This window comes from Oncorhynchus nerka, linkage group LG22 (assembly GCF_034236695.1).
Source record: "Oncorhynchus nerka isolate Pitt River linkage group LG22, Oner_Uvic_2.0, whole genome shotgun sequence".
NCBI lineage: Eukaryota > Metazoa > Chordata > Actinopteri > Salmoniformes > Salmonidae > Oncorhynchus > Oncorhynchus nerka.
In genome coordinates this window covers 18,937,248-18,956,083 of record NC_088417.1, presented here as the reverse complement: position 1 = coordinate 18,956,083, position 18,836 = coordinate 18,937,248, and the positions used below count along the sequence as shown (strand labels likewise).

At 47.1% G+C, this 18,836-nt stretch overlaps 1 protein-coding gene across 9 annotated transcripts in view; it reads right to left on the bottom strand.

The window, feature by feature from the left end:
* Positions 1-722: 722 nt before the first annotated feature.
* The window catches only part of atp8a2 (ATPase phospholipid transporting 8A2), a 68,952-nt gene continuing 50,838 nt past the window's right edge, over positions 723-18,836 (bottom strand). For 7 of the 9 annotated variants that reach the window (XM_029626394.2, XM_029626395.2, XM_029626397.2 and 4 more), the window contains 13 exons: positions 17,852-18,024; positions 13,700-13,883; positions 13,348-13,458; positions 12,298-12,372; positions 11,795-11,917; positions 11,105-11,183; positions 10,948-11,009; positions 10,038-10,094; positions 9,355-9,462; positions 6,999-7,087; positions 6,454-6,558; positions 2,485-2,579; positions 723-2,378 (listed from right to left, as the gene is read on the bottom strand). In XM_029626394.2, coding sequence (XP_029482254.1) covers positions 2,284-2,378; positions 2,485-2,579; positions 6,454-6,558; positions 6,999-7,087; positions 9,355-9,462; positions 10,038-10,094; positions 10,948-11,009; positions 11,105-11,183; positions 11,795-11,917; positions 12,298-12,372; positions 13,348-13,458; positions 13,700-13,883; positions 17,852-18,024 — 1,356 coding nt within the window. In that variant the 3' untranslated portion in view covers positions 723-2,283. Of the gene's footprint in view, positions 2,379-2,484; positions 2,580-5,870; positions 5,894-6,104; positions 6,163-6,453; positions 6,559-6,998; positions 7,088-9,354; positions 9,463-10,037; positions 10,095-10,947; positions 11,010-11,104; positions 11,184-11,794; positions 11,918-12,297; positions 12,373-13,347; positions 13,459-13,699; positions 13,884-17,851; positions 18,025-18,836 lie in introns of those variants that run through there. The other 2 variants (XM_029626400.2, XM_029626399.2) reach the window with 2 other exon arrangements.

Below are 18,836 nucleotides of genomic sequence, written 5' to 3'. Positions count from 1 at the left end.
GAGTCGCCTCTTCACTGTTGACGTTGAGACTGGTGTTTTGCGGGTACTATTTAATGAAGCTGCCAGTTGAGGACTCGTGAGACATCTGTTTCTCAAACTAGACACTAATGTACTTGTCCTCTTGCTCGGTTGTGCACCGGGGGCTCCCACTCCTCTTTCTATTCTGGTTAGAGCCAGTTTGCGCTGTTCTGTGAAGAGAGTAATACACAGCGTTGTATGAGATCTTCAGTTTCTTGGCAATTTCTCACATGGAATAGCCTTCATTTCTCAGAACAAGAATAGACTGACGAGTTTCAGAAGAAAGTTCTTTGCTTCTTGTTAATTGCAAAAGGGTTTTCTAATGATCAATGATCAATTAGCTAATCCAAGTTTATCATTTTAAAAGGCTAACACAACGTGCCATTGAAACACAGGAGTGATGGTTGCTGATAAATGTAGATATTACATAAATACATTTTAAAAAGCAATTTCCAGCTACAATAGTCATTTACAACATTAACAATTTCTACACTGTATTTCTGATCAATTTGATGTTATTTTAATGGTCAAAAATGTTGCCTCTCTTTCAAAAACAAGGACATTTCTAAGTGACCCCAAACTTTTGAACGGTAGTGTATATATGTAGCACCCGTTATTAGTTAACATCCTCAATTATAACTCCAGGTAAATTATAGTGGGTAGTATAGTGTATAGCCCAGAGAAAAGGAGAACAAACACAGGCATTAAAAGACAGAGACACAAGTCCATTTTATTCAACAAAGAATAAGTCCATAGATGAATTGAGAACCCAACAAACAGAGGAAGCACTACAAGCCAGGCTGCTGCTAACTCGGCCTCCTGGGGCGACAGGCAGGACCGCAGGAATCACAGCAGTGGTGGAATACAAGGGAAAATAGATTCAACCGAGCAGGAAGAGGAGACGTGCTGCAGATGAGGGGGAGAGAGACGAGGAGGTCACTGATCCAGAGAGAGCAAGAGTGAGAGAGAGAGAGAGAGAGAGAGAGAAAAGCAGAGAGAGATAGAAAAGTAGTGACAGGGAGAATAAGAGTTACAGAAGCTGATGGAGGTGGTCTACAGGGTGCCCCCTCCTCTCCAATCCCCCTCTTCAGCTCTCTGAGAGGAATCCCTCCTAGGCCAGTGTGTGTTTGGTGTTTATGTTAAAGTGCCCCCCCCTCCTCTTCCTCCCTTTCTCCCATGGCCACGGTGATGACGGATGAGTTAAACCCCTGCTCAGGAGAGGGAGATGTGAGGGAGTGTGGACACGGACACACACACACCCGCGAGCAGCACGCACGCACGCACACACCCACACAGGAGGGCAGATACATACAGAAGCACAGCCATGCACACGGACAAAGACGCACAGGTGCATAAACTAAACCCAGTCCATGCTATGATTAGATACACATTAGTCTCTGTGGTTGATTTATTCTGTCAGTTTGTGTGGTTGTGATTACTCATGCCTGTGTGTGTGTGTGTGTGTGTGTGTGAGATATATATATACACACACACACACACACACACACACACACACACACACAGTGGGGAGAACAAGTATGATACACTGCCGATTTTGCAGGTTTTCAATTTTTTGCAATTTTATCCCCGATGTCCTTACACAGCCTTCTGGTCTTGGCCATTGTGGAGAGGTTGGCGTCTGTTTGATTGAGTGTGTGGACAGGTGTCTTTTATACAGGTAACGAGTTCAAACAGGTGCAGTTAATTCAGGTAATGAGTGGAGAACAGGAGGGCTTCTTAAAGAAAAACTAACAGGTCTGTGCGAGCCAGAATTCTTACTGGTTGGTAGGTGATCAAATACTTATGTCATGCAATAAAATGCAAATTAATTACTTAAAAATCATACAATGTGATTTTCTGGATTTTTGATTTAGATTCCGTCTCTCACAGTTGAAGTGTACCTATGATAAAAATGACAGACCTCTACATGCTTTGTAAGTAGGAAAACCTGCAAAATTGGCAGTGTATCAAATACTTGTTCTCCCCACTGGATATATATGTGTGTGTGTGTGTGTGTGTGTGTGTGTAGAGCGGAGACCAGGTTGGACAGTATAGACGTGACTCCATGCTTAGCAATGATCTCCAGGGGTCAAGGTCAGAGGTCAAAGTCAGTATAAGTTCCAGTAAGGCCACAGCAGGGTCGGTCACTCAGTATAGTCTGTCTCCGCTGTCGCCTTGGCAACCGTTGTGGCCACCTTGGTAACTGTTGCCAAGCGCCCCGTAGCCAGGTGGGCTGAGGGCGGGGCGGCGGGGCAGTGGGAGGGGCTAGATGCTGGGCCGTTGGCGGGTGGTATCGTAGGATCGACACACCTGTGACTGAGACACCACCCCATGTTCCTCCTGGGAGAAGGCATAGCCATCTATAGAGAGAGAAGAAGAGGGACAGGTACAGTGAGTACACCACTGTATGTTTACCTACCTACATAGAAGTAAATCCGAGGCTGGGACAAGGATAGGGATACTCACGAGACACGTTGCTCTGCTGCACAGAGTTTTTGCGGCCCACGTTGGAGGGTGTTTTCCTAAAGACCCGGGTCAACAGGTGGGCACGCTCGTTCAGACTGGAGGAGAAGAGACGGACAGGTAAGTCAACCAATCACAGCCACCGATTGACAGGTTACAGGGAAAATCTCTATATCTCTATGACAGGTTAACACAACCAACACAACAGGTGGAAGTACTACTCCGAGGGATAACCAGTCGTACGACTGTGGATCACCTTTTAGTCAGGGCAATTTCTATGATAACGAATCCTTCAGAACTAACCTGATTTGTAGCAGGCTAACTCGGGGCTAACTCCATTTATCCTGAATGAAGTGTCTGAGCCCTGAGTTGAGGACCAAAGTAAATCAGATTCCCTCCCTCTTACAAAGATTGCAACATTATCCCCATTTCAGGAAGAAGACTGATTCAATATTTTATTAATCAAAAAAGGTATTGTTGTGTTTAAAAAATATATTTTTTATATTTTTATTACCAAAGTAATAAAATAAAGACGGCCCTTCTAAAAGCCTATTTCACACCATAGCCTGCAGAGTTTGAAAGATAACTTTTCAGCACAAATGAACATGTGGCACCGACTCGCCCATGGATTGATGTTCCAGTACTGTCTCAATGAAGAGTTTGGCGTTTGACTAGCCATGTGCGACATGTAGCAGGCTTGCAACTGCGCGTACGCTTTGATTACACTGACAGCATCATTGCATTTTGGTACACCAGAATTACATTCATTTCCAATGAAAACGCTGCGTTGGCCTTGCAGCATTGCGCTGCAGAGGCAGTTGCAGTGCGTTCGGTGTGGTGCATAGCATGCGTTGGATTTATGGAACATATGTGTCAAACTGTATGCGTTAACGGCTTGACAGAAATGGTAGCAGAAGGTGAATGTTGAACTTTTGTTGCACACATATCCAGATGATACTGCAAACTATTTTGCGCAAGGACGTTGTCGGTGTGTTTGAAGCACTAACAGTTAGCGGCAGGCGGTCGAGCAATATCCACCGTCATAGTATGGTTGAAGCCTGAGCTGGTATGTGAAGCTAACTGAAGCTGGCTGGCTTTAGAAAATCCTGAGTAGATCTAACTTGCTTCGTAGTATAGTCTTTGATTGTGACCGAACACTCTGAAGCTTAGCTTGAGTGTCACTGGCCTGCTATACTACAGATGAAACGTTTTCAGAGCGTGAGATGATTCATTTGAAATTGAACCTGGGAGGAAGCAGCGCCGCTGGGTTAGAGGCTCGCGTCGCTCAGAGTAAAATTACACTCTAGGTTCTGGTCAAATTACGACACACAGCTCAACCCCCGAGAACACTTGATCAAGTGACTCGCGCTCTGCTCATGCGGTCCAGAAGTTACAACGCCCATGTCATCCTGTCTGTGCTATAATGCCAACTCCTTGTCACTCATTCTCAGGCCAATGACTTGACAATAACAACCTTTGGCATTGGCAAGAGCACAAACAGATCTGGGACCAGGCTATGATTTCCTTCCCTTTATGAACACATATAGGTGAAAACAATGGATAGTCCACCCTATTGCTTACACCTTGAAGACCTGCAGATCTGAGGTCTTGAAGGAAAGGAACAAGGAAGTGAGAAGAGATCATTTTGTACTATTAGGACATGGCATAGGCACTTGTCTTTCCCACTAACATGGACTTTGCTGATAAAGGAAAGGAGGGAAAATGTACATCTGTGATGTGTTTGTTGTCTACAGATATATTGCACTAGTTGTAAGTCTCTCTGGATAAGAGTGTCTGCTAAATGACTAAAATGTCCATGTAAATAGCCGAGTCCTTTTAGCATTATAGAAGTCAACCCCTGCCTAGACCTTACCCCAAGACAAGACATCTTATTGATGTGACTACCAGAGCCAGACCTGATAGGGTAGGGGCTAGGGGGCTGGGCATATGTCTTGGCTGGTACTGAAGAGCAGATTGACATTCAGTTAATCCAATCCCATCTCATTATGTGACTGCAGGGCAAACAGACAGCCATGTTAAGCCCCCCGCCCCCATTCCTCCTGCTCTCTCTCCAGAGGAAGACTACACCCTCTGTTTTCCAGGACAAACACCATCATCCCTCCTCTAAACATTCACGCTCACATGCAAACACGTACAAATTCACACAGACAGACACGCATACATCCCCCAGCCTTCCTCTCTCTCAATCCTCCTCCTCACTAATGGCAACGCTAAACATTCTGTTAACAGTATCCAAACAGAACAGAATGTTTCCTTCTAACAGAATGCTTCCCAGATTGTCTGATTCCGCTGTGGAACACGGTAGGTTACTTCTCTAGATCAGGCAGCCAATGAGGCATTAAATCACATGAGGGGTTTCCCTGGCACTGGGGCAGGGGCCCTGATCCGATCCACAGAGTGTGTGGACCCGGGCCAGCCTCCCCAAGGTTACACTTCTGAGCAAGCAGCAGGGACCTATTCTTTATGGTACCACAGGGAACTTAGACCTGGTGTGTTTGGAAAAGCCTGAAAAAACGTTCTGAAGTTTTGCAACCGTATCCGTAACCGTAAAATGAGGTCTGCTAAATGGATGACAAGGTGAATGAATGAAGAACAAATTGATAAACTAAAAAATAAATATATAAATAGCACATCTGTAAAGTCATGACTGAATCCGTCGCACGTCGCCCCTGTAGTGTCGCTGTCTGAAAGGCGAGTGAGACTCCAAACAGTCCAAGAACGCTCCACATCTAATTACTTCCCCAGAGAAACTTTGGTCCTCTACCTTTCCCATCCTCGTCCCAATCCTCTCCCGTTATGAAATACAAATGTGTGCGTTTCTCCTCTGTGCCTCTCACACTCCTCAATGCTTTCCATGGTCGTCGCTGGGGGTTCCTACCCATGTCTGGGAGAAGGTTCAGCCCAGGCCAAGGGCCTCACCTCCAGGCTAGGGAAGGCTGTGTGCACCCATCCATCCAAAAACAACACCCTGCCTCCCCTCCCTGTCCCCAAGCACCTCCCCAGCCCACCTCTGTCCGAGCCAGTTCTCTGTTCTGGACTGTTGGCCTAGCCGTCTCACTGGATGATTGAGGACTATTGTTCCTGCCCAAAGCCCACCAAAGAGCCCCATCCACAGCCAATATCCCACACAACCGCCCCTCAAATGGCCAAACCTCAGTCTTCCATCTCCCACTCCATTCCTCAACCTAATATGGCCAAATACCTCCGATGTTTTAAAGCCCCTTCTAACATGATCAACCCTGAATGGTTCTACTCCTTATCTTATGATAGATACACTGACTACAACCCACGATACAAAACAAACACACACACACAAACGGCTAACTCTAACACACAACCTCAGAGGCTACAGCACACTCAGTCCTTACAGCAGTGCAAACCTGTCCACTTCCTGACTCGACACAATCAGATGGAGAGATGGGAAAAAGAAGATGGGGAAGGAAAAGAAAGAGACAGTATGAAACATGAGTGCTGAGGTGAGTGAGTGAGAGAGTAGGATGCAGTGAGAGAGACGGGGGAGGAGTCTTGCAGAGCAGAGCAGGAGCAGACACACCGGTCAGAGTTCACACAGTGAGCCAGGTCAAACCAAGCCAAGGTGCTACCTGTGTCTGTCTGTGCCCTGAGCTCTGGGGCTAGGGGACCTCAGGGTTGGCTTTGGCCCTGTGGATGGGTCAACCATGTTACCAACAGGTTAGCTGGCCATGGTTACATCACTCTCATATATGGTATACGCTAGACATTAAAACACTGGCACATCAATCTAAATAAACACATCAATCTTACAGACTTTGTAACAAAACCTTTAAAAATGGGGGGACCCCTCAGTCCAAGGAATTATCATTACCTCACATGGATATGCTATGAAAATGACATGAACGATGTCGCAGTAAGTGAAGTAAAGCCCCCCCCAAACTGTGATCCCTTGATGCAGTGTGTGTGTGTGAGTCTGACCTGCGCCCGCTGGCGTCTCGGAGCACGGCAGCCCCCGGGTCTACAGCCCTGGCCTCCAGCTCCTGAACCTCTTCCAGAAGAGACTTCTTCACAGTGCGACGACCCCTACAACACATTCACAGGATTATGTTGCTCGTCAACATTTCACAGTTTTTTTGGGGTGATATCTGCGGGCAAAAATGCTTGATTTCTTTGGCATCGCAAATTGCTAACTTTTTCTGGCAGGGAAATATTCACTGACGTGTAGCTTGACTGAACCATTGTATGTTGTAAAAGTGTTGTGATTGGTTAAAATTGCGAGCCCACTTTTTATAATGTGGTGTTCAGACAGTTTTATGCAGTAATTTGACCGATGTTTGGTCAAATTTGCAAGCCCTAGCATAATATGCGGGAATGGTTGATTTTGCAAAAAAATCTGCAATCGCAGAAATCTTGGTACAGTAGGACTGTGTATGTGTTCGTATTGGAATGTGAAAAACACTGCTGTTCATATGATGTATGCATTGATGTAAGAGGTATTTTTGCAGTGTGAGTGTGTTACTCACGCGTTCCAGGCAAAGTCTTTGAGTAGACAGGCTGCTGGCACCAGGACCAGCCCCAGCCAGAAGTGCCAGCACTGCATCACTCTGCTAGCCTACAACACAACGTCAACACAACGTCAACACAACACTCCAGGAACCCAGGAGAGAGACATACAACACATTCCAGCCACGTCAAGAGAGACGTTAGACAGACACGCTCCACGGGGTCTACACCCTCTTTGTCCAGCTGCAGACAGCTTCGTTGACCTCTAACCAGGAGTCTGTCTCCAGGGGTTAATCATCCTCTAAACTACGGTCTCGCCGTCCCCCTCTACACTACGGTCTCGCCGTCCCCCTCTACACTACGGTCTCGCCGTCCCCCTCTACACTACGGTCTCGCCGTCCCCCTCTACACTACGGTCTCGCCGTCCCCCTCTACACTACGGTCTCGCCGTCCCCCTCTACACTACGGTCTCGCCGTCCCCCTCTACACTACGGTCTCTCCGTCCCCCTCTACACTACGGTCTCTCCGTCCCCCTCTACACTACGGTCTCGCCTTCCCCCTCTACACTACGGTCTCGCCTTCCCCTACACTACGGTCTCTCCGTCCCCTCTACACTACGGTCTCGCCGTCCCCTCTACACTACGGTCTCTCCGTCCCCCTCTACACTACGGTCTCGCCGTCCCCTCTACACTACGGTCTCGCCGTCCCCCTCTACACTACGGTCTCTCAGTCCCCCTCTACACTACGGTCTCTCCGTCCCCCTCTACACTACGGTCTCTCCGTCCCCTCTCAATTAGCTGCACCTCCTTGTCTACCTCTCCATTCAGATTCCATCTGCATGTCTTTTTCTTTCTCTCTTGTCTCTTTAGAGCTATCTGAAGTCTCACTCTCCCTGCCTGCTGTCCCCCTCTTTTCAAACTCTCTCTTTCTTTCTACGTGGTAGCCAATTCTGCCACCATATGCCAAATGCCTGTAGCAGTTTGCTGAATATGCCCTGACATATTTCTGGTAACAAAGCCCATCTCTCTACTATACTAGCTACATTCATACAAGTGGACATTGACTGTGCTGTAGTCTATGCTGTACTGGCTAGCTGTAGTCTATGCTGTACTGGCTAGCTACATTCATAGTAAGATTAGAGTGTTCCCTTAGTCCCTGTTATGAGACTGTAGTTCAGAGATGGTCAGAGGTAGATACTTTGGACCGGACACAGCTGACATTCCCAAGGGGATTCTCCGGACTGAATCGGAAAACCATTATGAGCCATTCCCAATGACAGCTGGAAACACACCCAGAGAAGCTCAGACTACACATACAGTTTGACAAACACCCACAGACAACAGGACAGACTGTCGGTCTCAGACAAACACCTCCACAAACACACACATTCTTTGTCAAAAACCCCGCACGCACAAATACGGTCTCAAACAAACACAACTCAAACACAATTATTTGAAGCGTAAACACAAAGCACTCAATGAAGAGCCCAGTATTCATCCCCTATGGGCAGATGAATGTAGAGATACAGGGAGCGAGGAGGGGTGAGAGAGCAGGGGGAAGTAAGGAGGAGAAAGGAGGTGATGGGGTTGTCTGAGCGGGCTGATGGAGGGATTGGAGACGGGGAGCGAGGAGGGGTGAGTGTCTCCCCCAGTTCCCCAGTTGGACGGAGCAGCTGCAGGGTTTATTCACATTCCTCATTTCTGACACAAATTGAATTAATGGTCTGAAAGAGGCGGAGACTCCCTCCCCTAGTCTCCCTTCACATTGGGGTAGCACTGCACCCTGAACCTAGCCCCCTAAAAAACCCAACATGGGACCCTCAATCAGGGGGTCCCCCATATACACACACCCGTCCTCCTCCAGCCCTGCCCAGCTCGGCACACACGCTATAGTCAACACCTCCAGAGCAGGCCGTAAAAGCCTGGGGCTCGGGTGACCGTGCAGCAGGTGCAGAGGGCCTGCAGAGTGGACTGGAAGGGCATAAATCTCCCAGGAGCTCCAGAAGTGCTGACATGGAACACCCAGAAGGCCAGCCGCCCAGGCGCCGTGTGTGTGTGTGTGTGTGTGTGTGGGGGGGGGGGGTAATGGAGGGTTATTACCCCCCCCCACCATCAGAATGACTGACACATGTATGGGGAGTGGTGGGGGGTGGAAAGCATTAAGTCCATATAGAACACATCCACAGAACAGCCATGGTTTCTGGCCTATTAGGACATATTTACAGCCGGTCTGAGGCTGCCCGCACACCTCTGCAGCGCGCCTCAGCTTTCCTAACCAACAGGACTCTGTAGACACGGCTTCCTTCACTACAGTCCTAAGTAGTAACAGAAGAGACAGCTTGAGCCATGAGAAGAATCAGAGGAGGAGGAGACTTGCCTGGCCCTGCATGTCAGGAGCGATGGGGATGGACGGCCAGAAAGCTGAGTAGACAGTGAAGAACAGCATCCAGAGAATCATACTGCCCCACACTGCCAAGTGGGAGAACTACAGGGAAGGAGAGGTGGGTGGGAGAGGAGGGAGGGAGTTGGTAGAGGAAGGAAACGGGGTGAGAAATATAGAGCGAGGTCACATAGTTAATGTACAAACACTGAATATAGACAACCTTGTCCCTGAGATTCCCCGCCTCCTCTTTCCCTCTCTTCCTCTGTCTCATTCCCTTTCCCTCCTCCCCCCTCTCTGTAAGGGGACACTGTGTGAATACCTATGGGACCCTGCTTCATTACCGGGGGGGTGTTGTGTGGACAGCTGAACGGACGGGGGGTGTCAACGCCCCCCTCACCCCCGTCCCTGGAGTGGGAATGCCCTGAGATGGCTGTAACACATGGCAAGGAGAGAGTGTGTGTGTGTGTGTGTGTGTGTGTGTGTGCGCGTGTGTAGGGGGCTGATCTCTATACACTAGTATACCCTATACTGTCACCTACCCCTATACCTGTACACAACAGTGTCAGCTGTCAACCTGTAGGCTACCAGTCATGTGGTACTATATGTCAACAGGGTACATAGAAGCAGTCTATAGGGCTAGTGAAGTGGGAGTGTGTAGAGGGGAAACAGACTCTTACCCTGGTCCACGCAGTGGTTTCCATACCAGCTTTTAAACACACTGTTACTACCACATACTGCAGAGAGAGAGAGAGAAGAGAGAATGAGAGAGAGAAGAGAGAATGAGAGAGAGAAGAGAGAATGAGAGAGAGGAGAGAGAGAGAATGAGAGAGAGGAGAGAGAGGAGAGAGAGAGAATGAGAGAGGGAATGAGAAAGAGAATGAGAGAGGAGAGAATGAGAGAGAAAGAGAAAATGAGGAGAGAATGAGAGAGAAGGAGAAAATGAGGAGAGAAGAGAGAATGAGAGAGAAGGAGAAAATGAGGAGAGAAGAGAGAATGAGAGAGAAGGAGAGAATGAGAGAGGGAGAGAATGAGAAAGAGAAAATGAGGAGAGAAGAGAATGAGAGAGAAAGAGAAGGAGAGCACGAGAAGGAGAGCACGAGAAGAGAGCACGAGAAGAGAGCACGAGAAGAGAGCACGAGAAGAGAGCACGAGAAGAGAGCACGAGAAGAGAGAATGAAGGAGGGTTTGTTCACAAACGACACCAGAGATAATAAACATCCATAATGATATACTGTAAACTTAACAATTCCTGTAAAAAACCCTCAGAGTACCTGCTGCTCTCAGCCATCTAAACACAAACAAATAAGCAACAGACACACACACACCGTGCTAAATGTAAGGAACAGAGTGATGGAGAGAGAGGGAATAAGGTAGATGAGTAGAGTGATTGCTGAGGTAGACTAACTGCAGTCCCATGAGCACTTCATTATGGATTTAAATGGCCAGAGTCGAGCATCTCTGTAGCAGGATCCAAAAAGTGTAATTGACACACACACAACACACACATTTTATCAGACTGGGCATTACATTAGTGGGATGAGTCCATGTTAATGTTCAGACGAGACACAGTGTAGGGCATCTGCTTACCGTGTACACCATGTTCCCCACAAACAGGTAGTCAGTTCCATGACCGTTGTTGAAAGGACTGTCTGGGGAGAACACACACACAGAAATATTTACCACAAGAGATTAAGTTAATGAAGAGTGTGTGTCTAGGAGGGGGGGTGTAGGCACCACTACTTACCATGTTCTAGTACTTTGAGTGGAAACCAGAAGAGAATAATGGAATGGATCAGAGCATTTATACAGTGACCCCAAAACACCTGAGAGAGAGAGAGAGAGAGACAGAGACACACACAGAGAGACAGAGACACACACAGAGAGACAGAGAGAGAGGATGGAGAGAGCGAGAGAGGGCAGTAGTAGTAAGTACAAACCAATGCCAAAACACACAGAGGCCACATCCAAAAACAGTGTTTCCCTCACAGTAATACAACTACTACTGTGTATTCACCATCGCTACCAACCAACTGCCCTGCTCCTGCGCACACACATTACACACACCTTCCACCCACTAACTGAATGACTTCCTTATTCTGGCCCTCTGAATCTCATTAGCATTGCCATGGAGACGGCCCGGACTCCCTGCCACCTTGTTTACCCGCTGGGGTTCCAAACAAACACCAGGCATCTCAAATCCATCAGAGAGAGACAAGCCCCAGACATGACCCATCAAACACAGAGCATGACAATCATAGCTTCATTTCAGATGACACCACACATATAGGTCTACAAGTTATGTCTAATAATACGCTAATCATGTATGTATGTTTTCATTCACAGTGTTCAAAATGGTTCCATATGCTTGTCCATGAATACTTGTACAGTATTTCAATGTAATTGTGTGTGTGTGTGTGTGTGTGTGTGTGTGTACCTTGGTGTTGAAGCCCTCAGCATTCTGGGTGATCCTGTATAGCTGGGGGAAGCGTAGCATGTTCTGCTGACTGCATGGCCGGTCAAATATCCCCAGAGTGAAGGGAGGCAGCGCTGTGAAGATCTGACACACACACACACACACACACACACACAAAGTCAAAACACCCAAACAAACACGACTGCCTTTCAGAGATTCAGACAGTGACTGTTGTGTAGATTGTGTAGACAATCAACAGGAATTCCACCAAACATGGTGAGCCTGAGGGCTGCACACATTATCACTGAGACGTAGCGGCAGAGAGAGAGGAGAACAGACACTGCTGTGGCATGCAGATGGACCACAGATAACAGAACACAGCTCACACCGAGTGGAGACATGGAAGGAGAGGGAGGGAGGGAGAGAGGGGGAAGGGGTGAAGGAGAGAAACATATGGAGTACGAGGGAGAGTAAAAGGACAGAGACCCAGGGAAATGGACAGTATGAATAAAGTGGACACTCACCACGTTGTAGAGGCCGATACACCAGCGTTCAAACAGGATCTGTCCAGAGAAGCCGTTCACAAAGGCAAACCACAGCTGGACAAGAGAGGGATGACAGGATGAGTGAAACAAGGGAGGATGGAATGAACAGCTTTATAAGGCTAGATAGAGGAGAACCATGTCAGACATTGATTTGTTTCATGGTGAAGTGGCCCTTGTGCATAGATGACAGATCTAGGATCAGTCTCCACTACCCAATGCTAACGTTATCTACAAAGAGTAAAACACTGGAATCTGACTCTGGGTCAGGTGTTGAGGAGGAGTGTCCACCCATACAGAGAGACTTGACTGATCAGAGTGTATGATGATATTCCTGGAGCACACACACTCTGCTTTGTGGACAGGGACCGTCTATGACCCTTCACGTATAGAAATCTGCAGGCAGCCAATAATGTGTGATAAACAAACACACACCAGTGTGAGAGGGAGCGCGAGGTAGAGGGTCTTATGATGGTTTGCACCTGCTGGCATCCTTAATGTTAGACAGAAAGGGAGGCAAGAAGGGGGCACAGCTGACAGATACCCCTCAGGGCTTCCAAAATGTCTCTCACCCATTCTACACAGTGTAGGGGTGTGTGTGTGTGTGTGTGTGTGTACATCCAGTAAAGTGTGTGTGTGTGTGTGTGTACATCCAGTAAAGTTTGTGTGTGTGTGTGTGTGTGTGTGTGTGTGTGTGTGTACATCCAGTAAAGTGTGTGCGTGTGTGTGAGTGACAGAAAGCAGACACCAGAGGGGCACCTCATCCATCACTGTCAAACATTTCGACAAACAGCTGCAAAATGTCTCTGTTAATGTATGTGTCTGTGAGCGAGCGAGCGAGAGAGAGAGAGAGAATGACATCAAAATAGAAAAGGGGGTTAGTCACTCACTAAATGAGTCCAGCTTCCTACTAATGTAAATCATATTTTATGTGTCTTCATCACCTGATTGGCTCTCTGGGTGGCATGCATAGGACCTGACCTATATAAGGGAGGGTGGGCGTGGTGAGGATGAGGGAGGGGTGTGTCTTACCTCTATAATGTAGAGCACCACATTCTTATAGAAACAGTAGAGGATACACTTAGTGACACGGTTATAACTCCATGCCCCATGGACCAGCAACAGCTTCTCTAGGTAGGAAAACTAGGACCAGTCAGAGGGGGAGGGGGAGAGAGAGATGGATACAGGGTGAGACAAAGAGATAAGCAGTACCCGAGGGGTAAAGACAGATAAACAGACAGATTCCTAGATTCCTCTGGCTCTCACATAATACTTCAACTGGCTCCTCCTCCATTCTCCCCACAGGGACACATGCTAACCATTAACACAGGAGTGCTAGCAGCTCACAAACAAGCTGTGGGCTGGAATCTGCTTTGTGTGTTACCTGTGCTATGGAGTAGTCAGAGGAGTTGGTGGCCTGCATGCCCTCGTTGCCACTGATGCCAACCCCCACATGGGCAGTCTGGATCATGCCCACGTCGTTGGCCCCGTCTCCTATGGCCAGAGTGATGGCCTTTACATGCTTCTTCACCATGTCCACGATCTCAGACTTCTGGAGGGGAGACACCCTGGAGAGGGAGACCATATTAGAGACACATATTTACCTCAGATTACACAGATCCACAAAGAAATTGAAAACAATCCAATTTTGATAAACTCCCATATCTACTGGGTGAAATTCCACAGTGTGACATCACAGCAGCAAGATGTGTGACCTGTTGCCACAAGAAAAGGGCAACCAGTGAAGAATGAACACCATTGTAAATACAACCCATATTTATGTTAACTTATTTTACCTTATTTCACTTTTGTATATGATCTACTTCACTTGCTTTGGCAACGTTAACATGTGCTTCCCATGCCAATAAAGACCCTTGAATTGAGACGAGGGACAGATCAGTTAGAAACCAGTTACACAACAACCTAAAAGATGTCTGGGAGACTGGAAACAACTATTCAACCAGGTGGGGAACAGACAGACAGAGACACACAGACAGACACACACAGACAGACAGAGAGACACACACAGACAGACAGACAGACAGACAGAGACACACAGACAGACAGACAGACAGACAGAGAGACACACACAGACAGACAGAGACATACACAGACAGATAGACAGAGAGACATACACAGACAGACAGACACACACACAGACAGACAGACAGACAGACACACACAGACAGACAGACAGACAGAGAGACACACACAGACAGACAGACAGACAGACAGAGACACACAGACAGACAGACAGACAGAGAGAGACACACACAGACAGAGAGACACACACACAGACAGACAGACAGACAGACAGACAGACAGACAGACAGAGACACACAGACAGACAGAGACACACAGACAGACAGAGACACACAGACAGACAGAGAGAGACAGAGACACACAGACAGAGAGAGAGACACACAGACAGAGAGAGAGACAGAGACACACAGACAGAGAGAGAGACAGAGACACAGACAGACAGAGAGACAGAGACACACAGACAGACAGACACACACAGACACACACACACAGAGACACACAGACAGACAGAGACACACAGACAGAGAGACACACACAGACAGACAGACAGACAGACAGACAGACAGAGAGACACACACAGACAGACAGATAGACAGAGAGACACACACAGACAGACAGACAGACAGACAGACAGACAGACAGACAGACAGACAGACAGACAGACAGACAGACAGAGACACACAGACAGAGAGAGAGAGCACGTGAGATCAGATTACCAACAACATAAATTACAAAACACATAAAGATTAGAATGATTGGAAATGGAAGAGAGGAAAAGAGTTGAAGAGAGAACAAAAGGAGATTTAAAGACAGCTGGCAGAGAAACAGACAGACTTCACACATAAACATGAGGTTTCTGTTCAGTGTTTTACATCAGGGAGCAGCAAATATAACCACAATGGCTTCTATTTAGTGCCAAATCCCAAGGTAAAAGTTGGCCTTAACCACAGACCTAGGATAAGATTTTACTTCCCCAGATCCTAACCTGAACCATTAAATAGATGGAAATATATCTGTTCCTGTATCAGTGGTTTAGGGCACTGCTTCCCACTAATGTACTTGTGTAGCCATTCAGTCATTGTGGTAGCTGGTTGAGGGACCAGACCCCTGAGGGACTCCACCCTCTTAACCTGTAACCCTCAGCCTCTCTGTCTGTCTGTCTCCTAAACCGGCTCTGTCTACGCAGACAATGAGATGAGGAGCCCAGGGGACAGGGTCTATGGTGAATTCACAGACATTGTGTGTGTGTGTGTGTAAGAGATAGTATGCCTTTTGAAAACATGGCTCCTGTTACTCTCTGCATGTCAGTTTTGTAGGCCTGTAGTCAGACCAGGACACACAGTAATTTCAAGACCCAACAGGGACCACTCTTTCTTGGGCAAGAGGAAGCAGGCCAGGCTGGGTACGGAGCAAATCTCTACACCAGCATATAGCCTTTCTATGTATCGCTCTGACACACACACCTGCTGCAGGCCAGCGGGATGCCCACGGGTCATAAAGATGGTCTTTGTGTTCTGAGTAGAACCGTGGCCCGGTCAAGCTGAAACCACAGAGCTGGGTGGTCCGCTTAGTATTCTCTCTCTCTCTCACACACACACACACACACACACACACACACACTTCCAAGGGGAAACCATCAGCGAGAGAATTGGCTGGAGAAGCTGATGTTGAAAGACGAGATGAGCCTCTGCTCTCTGAGGTGCGTGTCTGTCTGTGTGTCTGTCTGTGTCTGTCTGCGTGTCTGTCTGCGTGTCTGTCTGCGTGAGAGACAGAATGAGCGTATAGGACACAAGTAGAAATAGTGACTCAACAAAAAAAATCCCTCAAAGCCCCCCACACACAAAAAGCATTTGAGAATGGTGGCTCGGGGTACCTCAGGGTAGATGAAAGAGGCTAAATGGTCTTCATGGTGGAGTTGAAGAGTAAATGAGGAGTTTAAAGTGGTTGTTTAAACAAACAGAGTGTGAAGTCAGGAACCCAAGCATAGAGCCCTGCCTGAACCCACCACCCCTTACAAACAACACACACACACACACACACACACATCAGGAGGAGAGGATCACAGTCACCTCTGCTATGAGTGGGCCGGGGGGGATCAGGAGGAAGAAAGAGAGGGATCTAGGACAGGGGAGGGGGGGGGGGGCTGGAGGCATTTGTAAGGCCTTGGAGACCCAAGTCCGGATATGGCTTTTATGCTACAGAGAGTCAATTACGTGTGTGTGTGTGTGTGTGTGTGTGTGTGTGTGTGTGTGTGTGTGTGTGTGTGTGTGTTTTTAATGCATGCCAGCTTTTAACATCTAATTATTTACTACTGTAACCCTGAGCCATGACTTGGACATTTCCATGCGGTGTGGTGTATTACATTAACCTCTGAGCTGCATGCCAAGGTTTTAACATCTAATTATTTACTACTGTAACCCTGGGTAACCTGCAACCTTTAACCCTAACCCTCTGAGCTGCATGCCAAGCTTTTAACATCTAGTTATTTACTACTGTAACCCTGGGTAACCTGTAACCTTTAACCCTAACCCTCTGAGCTGCATGCCAAGCTTTTAACATCTAGTTATTTACTACAGTAGCCCTGGGAAACCTGCAACCTTTATCATCTACAGTTATTTACTACAGTAACCCTGGGCAACCTGCAACCTATATCATCTACAGTTATTTACTACAGTAACCCTGGGTAACCTGCAACCTTTATCATCTACAGTTATTTACTACTGTAACCCTGGGCAACCTGCAACCTTTAACCCTAACCCTCTGAGCTGCATGCCAAAATTTTAACATTTACAGTTATTTACTACTGTAACCCTGGGCAACCTGCAACCTTTATCATCTACAGTTATTTACTACTGTAACCCTTGGCAACCTGCAACCTTTATCATCTACAGTTATTTACTACTGTAACCCTTGGCAACCTGCAACCTTTATCATCTACAGTTATTTACTACTGTAACCCTGGGAAACCTGCAACCTTTATCATCTACAGTTATTTACTACAGTAACCCTGGGCAACCTGCAACATCTACAGTTATTTACTACTGTAACCCTGGGCAACCTGCAACCTTTAACCCTAACCCTCTGAGCTGCATGCCAAGCTTTTAACATATAGTTATTTACTACAGTAACCCTGGGAAACCTGCAACCTTTATCATCTACAGTTATTTACTACAGTAACCCTGGGCAACCTGCAACCTTTATCATCTACAGTTATTCACTACTGTAACCCTGGGAAACCTGCAACCTTTATCATCTACAGTTATTTACTACTGTAACCCTGGGCAACCTGCAACATCTACAGTTATTTACTACTGTAACCCTGGGCAACCTGCAACCTTTAACAATCAGAACCTTTATAGGCAGCACATACACCAAGTACCAAGCACACCCTAACACACAGTCCTATACTCTGCATCTTCCCTGTGTGTGTGTGTCTGACCTGAAGCAGTTGCAGAACAGGATGTGTGTTTGCGAGTGTGCGTGCATTTCTTACCGGCAGCAGATGACGGCCTTGCAGGACAGGGCGAGGTCTAGGAAGGCTTGGCGGAGCTCGAAGGACAGGGCGTATTTCAGGGTCTGTCCATCAATGATCAGAGCCAACTCATTCTCCTTCCCCAGAGAGTCACCCAGAGATGTACAGTGGGCTGTCAGGGTGGCACGTGTAGCCTGGTGAGGGCAAGAGAAAGAGGGGGTGAAACAACACACACAGACTGTGATTGATATCTATCTATCTATCTATACACACACACACAGGTTTGAAGCAGAAAGAGATGTGAAGGTATACACTGGAAACACACACACACACACACACTCGCATAAAACACACACAGTACATGCGTGAGGTACTCGTGTTTGTTGGACCAGTCGGAGCAGAGTGTACAGGCCGTTTATGGGGCAGTAGTTTGGGGCAGGTTTATAATGGAGGAACAGGGACTGATAGAGAAAACAAACATCCCATAGACTCTAATGAGAACCATGTGGACAGGCAGGCACGCAACACACCACCACACAGCCCACACAGGAGAATACACACACACACATGTGGAATACAAGACTTAATCCACACGCAAACACACATTTAAAGGATATGCTTATATCCACATTTAAACTATAAACAGAAACACACTTTCACAATGTTCAATATAAATACAGATAGATGTACAATGAGCTCTGAATGTATTTGGACAGTGACACATTTGTGGTTGTTTTGTCTCTGTACTCCAGTACTTCGGATTTGAAATGATACAATGACTATGAGGTTAAAGTGCAGACTGTCAGCTTTAATTTGAGGGTAATTTCCATCCATATCAGTGAAACCTTTAGAAATTACAGCACTTTTTGTACATAGTCCCCCCCTCCCCCATTTTAGGAGACCAAAAGTATTGGGACAAATTGTATAATTTCAAATCCAAAGTGCTGGAGTACAGAACCAAAACATTAAAACAATTTAAACACTTTTGGAGCTCACTTTATTGTAG